The sequence below is a fragment of the Atta cephalotes genome, assembly GCF_000143395.1.
Source record: "Atta cephalotes unplaced genomic scaffold scaffold00003, whole genome shotgun sequence".
Taxonomy (NCBI): domain Eukaryota; kingdom Metazoa; phylum Arthropoda; class Insecta; order Hymenoptera; family Formicidae; genus Atta; species Atta cephalotes.
The window spans coordinates 6,836,412-6,846,589 of NW_012130067.1; the positions used below are offsets into that span (position 1 = coordinate 6,836,412).

At 30.1% G+C, this 10,178-nt stretch overlaps 2 protein-coding genes and 1 pseudogene across 2 annotated transcripts in view; 1 reads left to right on the top strand and 2 right to left on the bottom strand.

Moving 5' to 3' along the window:
• The window catches only part of LOC105625786 (muscle M-line assembly protein unc-89-like), a 141,000-nt gene extending 137,731 nt beyond the window's left edge, over window positions 1–3,269 (top strand). Inside the window, exons 6-7 of the mRNA XM_012207104.1 lie at window positions 124–292; window positions 2,819–3,269. Coding sequence (XP_012062494.1) covers window positions 124–292; window positions 2,819–2,928 — 279 coding nt within the window. The 3' untranslated portion in view covers window positions 2,929–3,269. The remainder of the gene's footprint in view (window positions 1–123; window positions 293–2,818) is intronic.
• Window positions 3,270–5,735: 2,466 nt separating this feature from the next.
• Window positions 5,736–6,062, bottom strand: LOC105625787. Its single transcript, XM_012207106.1, has one exon. It carries the CDS (start codon window positions 6,060–6,062, stop codon window positions 5,736–5,738), a length of 327 nt encoding a protein of 108 aa, XP_012062496.1.
• A 1,506-nt stretch (window positions 6,063–7,568) lies between these two features.
• LOC105625788 overlaps window positions 7,569–10,178 on the bottom strand; it is a 5,920-nt pseudogene continuing 3,310 nt past the window's right edge.

Here is a 10,178-nt window from a genome sequence, read left to right on the forward strand (position 1 = left end):
ATATATATATATATATATATATATATATATATATATGCATATACATATATTCTATTTTCAATTAATCGTGCATACAATTTCATCGTTTGAGAAAAAATACAAGTATATTATAATTATGTTCAGGTTATCAATTTTGATTCACCACGTGGAGGAATCAGTCTTGTCACGGAAAAGGGGCCCGAAACAACGAGTCGTTTGATGATTCAGAAAGCCGTGTCGAGTGACTCCGGGATCTATCGATGCGAGCCGAGCAATGCGAATCCTAGCAGCATAAAAGTGCATGTTGTAAACGGTGAGTTGAAATCTATTCTGTTGATATATGTTATAAAATTTACATTATAAATCACAACACATCGAAATAAAGTAATTATTTCGATGAAATAATTTTTTTATTTCTATTTTACTACCCATTTCTTTTTCAATTTTTCATGCTCTGTCGCGATACAAAATTTTTTTTTAATTTCTGATCAAGATTTCGCGATTTAGCGGAAAACTGGAAAAAATTCGAGTTCCAAGCGGCTTTACCGCAATTACAATGAATCGAAGACAGAAATAGTGCCTGCCGCATCTCGCGACGAGAGAACTCGTAGAGCTGCGCAAAAGTAACGTTGATTGACTTTCCTGTAAATATTGCAAACTCCGAATCTATCTGACAAGTCGCGCGTTAAGCTTAAAATCGATGGTTACGGTCAGTCGATTGCTCGGGCGCGGAACACCGCAGATAGATCTCTCGTACTACAGTTGCAAAATGCAACGATTTCAAAATCTTGTTTTTTTTCGTTTCTCTTTCTCTCGTCGAATGCAACGCATTCTCGATGCGTCGATTCGCGATGACAAAGCAATGACAAAGCCTGATTTTCACGCAATTTCCGAGTGCGTCTGGTTACGAGCAAAATAAAATCAAACGAAAGCGGATTGTTTTGTCTGTTCTGAAAAAAGGAGCTTTTTTTGTAATTCGATATATTTTTGAAGCCGGCGAAATTTACGAGTTTTGTCGCCCATGCTGAAGCAATCAAGTCATACGAATATGACCTTACGTTTTAAAGCTTATAAGTTGATTGTGCGAATTGTTTCATCGTCTTTATATATTACATCTTTATCCATAATAGAATTCATTGTTTAAAAAAATGTAAGAGACTTGAAAAAGAAATACTTAAAAAAAATTCATAATGTAGCTGGGACTATTTTATAATTTCGCTATATTGATTCATCCGTCCATTTATTTATTTGTTCGCTCGATTATCAATTTGCAAGATTTCTCAGAAATGGTTTAATTTTTTCAAACTGTTTTTTCGGCAATAGATATATACCTAAGAGAGAATTTTAGACAAAGTATAGATCAAATCAATTGACCATAGGATCAAAAGTCAAGGTGAATAAAGATTTTCAATAATATAGAACAAACGGCTTCTAACTCTTTCAAATTTTGTCATGATATTTTTAACGAAATTCTTCCAAATTAATTACAGATTTTTTGCTTTTTACATTACTTAATTACGTCATATAAAAATTATTGATTGTTTGGATTATAGACATGTGAGAAAATATCTTGAAATATGTTTACCAATTATGAAAAGATATGTATAATTGTTTCTGATTCATAACATATGATGTATAGATCAATGCGTAATCAAGCAAAACTGATGTATCAAATTATAAATTTGAAATGTGTTGTTTAAAACAGCAACTGATAATTTGGTCGAATGAAACAGTCCATCCATGTGCATCGATATTTACACAAAAGGAAGATATCGTCATCATGTATCGTCATCATTTATCTGCGTATATTACTCTTGCATACGTCACGCACATAGTTTTTTTTACATATTTTAACACAACGCATTTCTATTTAAATATTTTTGTTTGTAACAATATTTAGTTGTTTCTGCGCAAAAAGTAGAACAAACCGATGAACACACAATACATACAATATACATATACAGGGTGTAACTGAAATAACGCCCACTGATCATACAGTGCTATAGCACTATATATATTCCTAATAAAAAATCAAGTCAAAAAGTCCTCTACTATTTTGCAATTTTTGCAATAATTGACGAGATATTAATTTCTAAAGATTGCCGAATAAACGGATAAAATCGTTGTTTAAGATCTTTTCATGTTCTTTGTGAAATATTTTGAAAACTTTTCTTAAAAAACTCTTAAAGCTATCTTATATATCGCGATTTTGTTCATTGGGTAACTAAAAAAAATATAGTGAAAATTTCAAAATGGTAAACTTTTCGTCTCAGTTTTTTATTAGGAATAACATTATATGATTAGTGGGCGTTATTTTAATTACACCCAAAGCAATCAAAGTTAATGTTCATTTGTTACCATCTTATCCTTTTTGCCGCGCCTATGTAATTTTCCAGAAAGCGTTTAAACTCATTTTGTAACGGCAATTTCAATTTAGCTTGTTGTCTAACTGATTAAACGTCCGGTGCATTATTAGTTTCAGACTTGCGAGGAATCTGTATCGGTTTTCGATTGAGTTGGTATTTACTAATTTCTGGGACATAGAGAAGGAGGGATAACTACTTAAGTTTTATATAATAACGTTGTAAGATTATAGCAATAACAATTCTTATATATATATATATATATATAAGATATATTTCTTTTTATGTCGTATATTTTATGAATAGTATGTTCTATCTACTTAATTTATCCTAAATTAAAAATTAAGCACTGATATGAATAATATAGATTTTGTATATTTTTAGTATATATAATAAAATCATATAAAATCATACATTATCCGTTTATAATTCGTTCGTAAATTACTGTGTCGAATCGATGAAAATTTCTGTTGCAGAGGAACATCCAGCCGCGATGCACCACGGGGAAAGCGGAAGCTCCTCGTATAGCAAGACACGGCTGATTTGTTTTATAATTTTAGTAATAGCTAATATAATGTTTATATAAAGCGAGAAGTACGGAAAACACACTTACCCTGACACACACGATGAAACAAGAAGCGCGATTATCGAGAATTGCGGATTGCCTATTTAACGTCGTTAACGTTTCTTGGATAAATATTTGTGCAGGGTAAAATCAAACATTACAATTTACATTTAAAAGAAAAGACAAAAACGAACTTCCGTGACCAAAAGAATTTTCAAATATCAGCACGGCACAATAATCGGTAAGAGTAGTATTTTGTTAACATATATCATCAAGAACAAATAACTTACGACGTCAAAATTTATTGTATTATTTGTAAATAAATTTATTGTATGTACATATCAATAAAACAATTGTCTTTATCTGGATCGTCTGGTTCTTGCATAAGACTATAGTCATAAATTTCTGCCAAAATGAGGCTGATTTTGAATCAATCTGCAAAATAATGCATAAAGCAAATAATGACTTTGTGTTAATTTATTCTATTCTATAATAATGTTCAAATTTTTTATTTTTTCATATTTGTATATAAATTTGTTTAATAATAAGTAGATTTTCCTAACATTTTCTTGGAAAATATAAATGTAAGACCGTCGTCAACAAGATTATGCATCGTGTTGCAAATTTCTCGCAAAAGTATTCTGTCCAATCATCGCAATTGAGAAAGTTTACTTCATTATGTTTCGAAGAAATTTACATCGCTACTATATCCAATAGTGCAACCAGCACATCTCTTCAAATCATACGCTTTTCTTCAGAGACGCTGAAAGAAGAAATGCCAGCGCACGCGATCATTGCCTCACTAATGACAACATTAATTACACTGTGTTATCTCACGCTCGTTAATTACGGCGTAATGTTAAATTTACTGTGAAAAAATACGGATGCGTAAATTTCGCGTTCAATCGCGCGGTGATGCCCTCGATTAGAAAACGAAGTCAGTTCCTTTACGTTCACCTTTACGTATTCTTAAACTATCTTTTTCATCAATATCAACACAGTCATTCAAATTTTAACATTCTTTAAAAAAATATCGATGTGAATTTAACAGCATGCGATGTTCGTATAATTCTCTCGGTATTGATATTAATCTCAATAGCATCATGATATGGATTAAAAAATCTATGATGTTATGTCTACATCATATTAGTGTTACTATTAACATCAATAAAATGAGAATTAGAGTTAGAAATTCTTATTTCATAAAAATAACGCGTTATTATTACTGTTACTTTTTATGTAAAAAAATAACTTGTTAGAACTAAAAAAAATTTCTGGTTAAAAATGAATGAATCAGAATTTTCTAATTAAATTGAATTTTCTTCAAATTCTAGTTGAAGTAATCAAAATTCTGGTTGGTATAATATTTCTGGTAAAATTTATTAGAATTTTTATTTTTACCAGAATAATTATTCTAATCAGAATTCCAGTTATTTCAAGTTAGAAGTTATTTCAGTTAGAATTTTAGTAGATTTTAGTAGATTTAATATTAATAAAAAGAAAATTTTGATTTGTCCATTTTTCACCAGAATTACTCTTTTTTCTCAATGTATACCGTTACTCATTATTAATTTTAAAAAATAACCCGTTATCGTTATTATTACTTAGAAAATAACGATTTATTACTTTTTTATCATTACTTTGTAATATTAAAGTGAGAGATTAGATTAAAGCATTTCATTATTTAATAATCAATATTAAATATAACAATTAAAATTAAACTTACCGAAATTAACTTATTAAGCTTAAAGTATTAAAATTAAAAACTGTAAGTCAATCTCTATATAGGTTAGCTTTTCTTTATATTGAATTTATCTAATAAGTCTTTATGTTAATATCTTTAATGTTAATAATTCTTTATGTTAATATCTTTATATATGCTTATCTTTAAGAATTCAGATTATAATTTAGAAAGATTTTATTAAACGTTGTTATACTTTTGTTAACGTTATTTTTAAATATTAATATTAGTTATTTAAAGAACATTCCAATAAGATAAAATATGACCTATTGAATAAATACAAAGATAAGGGATTTAAGTAACGATAAAATTATTTAAAGAATATTCCAATAAGATAAAATATAACCTATTGAATAAATATAAAGATAAGGGATTTAAGTAACAATAAAAGTAACGGTTCAATATCGTTACTGTAAAAGTATAACAATATTTCTCGTTACTGTTAGAGATAGAAAAAGATAATGATAATAATGTTTCAAGTAATGCGTCATTTTTCAACTCTGGTGAAAATTATCTCGCGTAAAGTAGCCACGGTAGTGTCGTTGCGCGTGGCTTAGCATCGATCTATATCAAGAAAAACACTGCTAATGTTTCTCTTGATATAGACATAACATAATGTTAAATTCATACAGATATTTTTTTAGAATGCACATATTCATTGAAGTTGATATATATAAAAAAATTCTGTATTAACTCTTATAATACTATGTCTAATTTGATGCCTCATTCCTACCATCGTAGATCACTAGAACTTGTTCATGTTTTCATTTATTTAAAATGATTAAAAAAAATCTCTGAAAATTCACATATATTCAACTTTGTAGAACAAATGTTTAAACTTCATTTTGGAAAATAACAAAATGTAATATAATTATCAAAATACTCATAAGTTAGGAAAAGTAAGGAATCGCTCTCATTACTAGTAACTCACGATAGTAGAGTATGGATTAATATATTCTATATTAAATATTATAATCTGCTTCTCAAACACGCATCTGTAAATATTGAAAGATCGATTCACCGATCGTTTTCATGTTTATCTTGTGGCATCGACTAAAAAGGTTTCTCGTCAATTGGCCGCGATGCATCAAGTGGCTTTCAAATGGTCAATGAGATCTGTCACGTTCGGTTTTCTCGAGCGTAGGATGGGCGGGGCAATTCTTGCACGTTGCTGCTTGCTCCAGGGACCGCAAATGTTTGCCCTTCTTTCTTTCTTCGATGTCAGTTCCAGCAGCTGTTCGTGCAGTGTCATCGACTTGCCAGTTACGAAAAGGAAGGAACCGAGGTATGGCTGGAAGTCGGGTATGTCCTGTTTGTAGACCAGACTGAAGCCACCCATGTCGGCGCAAGCGTTCATTGGCACGTTTATTATCACTGTAAGCAAAGCGATCGAAGGATTTTCACCGTGCATCATACTACCGAGAATCGTTCTTATCTAGATTACGGTGATGGAGTTAGAAGAAAACAGATTAGCAGATTAAGAGAAACCGTGCGCTGCCACATACTTTTTTATCCTCTTATATCACTTGCATTTATTATTGAAAGAATACGACAGGAGATTCTTATTCACATCTTATTAATGTTATTTATATATTATTTTAAATATGTATTACATATTTGTCTTTGTATCCTAAATTCTTATTTTAATTATATTTTATAGATAATAAATCATTGTCACATTGTAATAAGTTCTCGGCATTTAAATCTCGGTGTAAGAATAACAGAATTTCTGATTTATTTCATTATTAAAATTGATAAAGTAACATCCATATTTTTAAATGTGAAAAAGTATGTTAACTGTAATATACTTGTTTTATTTATCTTTAAAAATTATTAATCATTTATACACGCTATTATTACAAGAATTAATACATTCATCTATTTATAAACGTTCAATATTTTTGCTCGATATGATTGCGTTCGACAGATTCAGAAAATTAAATATTCAAAAATGAATTCAAAAAAGAGATCAGAGCAATTTTATTAATAAATACAAACGACGTACATATCAGCTCTAAAAAAGATAGAATATTGAATTTAATAAAAAGCCATGCATGTGAGGGACAAAGAATAGGGAAAATGGAACTCTTTTTAACTTGTTGGAGAATATGAAAGAAATGATTATATAATCAATTCACAAAGCTCCATTGTTTAAATTTATCGGTAGCCATAATAAATGAATGTTATTATTGCAAATGTTATTATTGCAAATTTAATATTTTTATTTAATATTATCTCTTTTTTGTATTAATTTAATATCTCTATATTATTAACATCAGATTGTATATTATAAAAATTCTGATACGCACGTTTCCAAGATAAATTTGCTTCAATTAATGTTTGCTTTTATTCATGTAGCATTTTTATAATTTCGCGTTTACATAAATCCTTTTTATGTTATAAAATATTTTGATGTAAATAATAATAAATAAGAATAAATATCCGTGAATTTCATAAATTTAAAATTATTGAAAAATGATCAATATTTATGAAAAATAAGTTTGAAAACATAAAATTATATCTATCAATTCAATTATTTTATTTCTTCATCAGAGACAATATGCAAAAGGTGCATTAAAGATATAATTGACGCAATCAGGTGTTTGACTATTTCAGGCTCGATAATTGCGCTTCGGAAATCTCGCTAACGCGGTTAATTCCTCGCGTAAATCCATCAGGGCATGCAGGGCACGCGGCGCTTATCGGCATTACGTCGCCGCGAATTGTGGTTCACCGTTATCATTCTAGCAAATCGAGAGAGAGCCGTTTCGGATTGATTGTGGACGATGCGTAACTCAGAATGTTAATGATTTCTGAAGCACGTGCAAAGGTGTTAATAGCACGCGGATTGTTCAGTTTTACCTTCATCAGTCCACATCCGCTCTTCCGTCGCCATCTTGGAAAAATTTTCTTTTGAACACTATGATTTCTCATATCCGTTTTGCTGCTCATCTTTCATCAGACTCTCCAATACGTAAGTATTGGAGTAAAGGCGTCTTGTCAATCTGAAACTTGGAGGATGCATGCGGGAATTGGTATTGATTTTGATCAGACTGACATGTCTTCGGCCAGCATGAAATCGGCGCCGTACAATTCGAAATTACATCGGCGTCTTTCTATATGATTTTGCGCTGCTAGCATCATCAGAATGCCTCCGTCATTTTTGGGTAAATCAGATCATAATGGTTCACCTTCATGGTCCATGGATCTAGAAAAGCATTCGCCTATTAATTTTATTTAAATTTAAGTTTTTTCTTTAATTTAAAAATAAAATAATTACATGTGAAACCTCACGATTTCTCTACTTACAGCTATAGGTTGCTTGATTTAATTTTGAGATATGTATTCTTTATTTATTTCTACATTTATTAGTTTAATACTAAAAATAATAAAGTAGTATCATATGTTTCGAGATTTTGTGATTGATTTTTCATAAAAAGTGATAATAAAAATATAAAAAAATTAGAAATTAATAAACTATTATAAATTATTAAAACAATAGGATCAACATTACAATATCGGAAATGTTCTGTTTTATTTTTGAAACCAGTCGCGCTCAGTGTCATAGTGGAAACAGGTACCACAGTTTAGAACTTACATAACTAAAAACATGAGATACGTGTTATACGTAGACAAAAATGATTTAAGCATATTTTTAATTCAAATGGAACAAGTTGAATAAAATTTTGTATATATTGGACAGTTTTAACGGAAAAAAACTTTGTGCGATAAATTGAAACATTTGTAGTGATGGAGAAGTCCTCTCAGCGTCAATAATCAAAGTGAAAGCTCGTATTTCATTGAAAAGTGCAATTATCGTAAATAAACTATGGCTTCGCAAACAATCATATCTTTTTCCATAGATTCCAAAATAAATAATAAACTAAAAAAATATTATAAGCTGTTATATTTTATACTGCTGCACAAAAAAAATCTTTGCTTATGATCTATATAAAATTGTAGATTCAATATTTATTTAAAAAGTCATTTTTATTAGAATATTGATAATGCAATGACGTAAAAATGTTATAAGAAATAAATTAGAAATCTCATAAAATCTCCTCTCATAGGAAAATTCAACAAAGTTGAGATTCTCTTAAATAACAAAATCAAAATTAATAATTATAAACAAATTAAATAAATTAAATCTATTAGGACTCTGTAAAAATTGCAAGACATTAAACAAAAAATAAAATTAAACAAAATGACAAAATATACTAAATTAACATAAAGATATTGTGGAATAAACTATCAAATTTCAATTTGCATATTTGCAATAAAATGTTTTTCTTTTTTACTATATAGTCTTTCTGTCTCTTACTAGATACTTAATTTCCCATATCCAATCATCATTAAGACGCCATTTATTTCGGCCGCCAGGACAAAAATAACCGATGGCGAAGTTACTATCGTTAAAATGAAACAGTAGCGAAATTTTCGATAGAAAGCATTCCCCGGGTACATCTTGGGAACGATTTCTTCCGTGTGGTAGTAGCATACACATCGACATCAAGTCCATTCACGAGCAAAATCGCGGATAATATATTTCTGCTTTATTCGCAATTATGTGGACGTCGAATATACGTCGCGTCATCGAAAAATCTTATTCGATTTGTCATTTGAGAAAGGAATGGTAGGGAGAGTACGGCAAGGCCGTATCATCGGCGAAACGTTCTCGTGCCCGAACATTCTCAGACGAACGCGCTTCTCGAAGAAGGCGTATTTGCACAGGGGCCCTATCAATTTCCTTAGAATGCTCCCGGGGACCGAACGACGTGACGAATGGATAATCGAAACGTCTTCGCATAGACGAGAGATTACTTCAAATATTCGTTCAGCTTCTCGCAGTCCCATCCTTGATCGCGCACCAATCTGCTACTGGCGGATTCCTCGGCGTCCTCCGTTGCTGTCTGCGTCTCTTCTCATCGTCATACTTCTCTTGGACGGTAGTATTGCAAATGTGAATCGCCTCGTGATAGTTCGAGAAAGTATACTGCTTTGAGCTGAACCGAAGAAATGCTTCTCTGGATGCAAAATGTAGGAGGCGTATATTATAACAAAGATAAAGTGATAGTAAAGGTAAAATTTATTTTTAAACATCTTACTTTACTTTTTTTTAATTCTTCTTCTAAAAGAAATAAAGTATGGAAGAATAAGGACAATAAAATAAATAAAATAAATGATATAACAATGATTTTTACACAAGCTGAGATTTATAATTGATAAGGACGAGTAAAAGAACATTTTTTAACTATACAAGATAATTTAATTGTGATACGATTTACTTGAACAGCCATATTGTGAGAGGGAAGGTACATGTTACTAAGTACCATAGTCGTATGTCAAATTTGATCTCTTTGATCAGCAAGGGACGTTCTGAAAAAAAAAAAAATTATATATATATATATATATATATATATATATATATATATATCTATAATAATAAATAACGTACGTAACTAAACTAAGTTAAGTAAGTACGTACGTAACGTTTACGTTACGTACGTACGGTACGTTGGTTTAAAGTAAA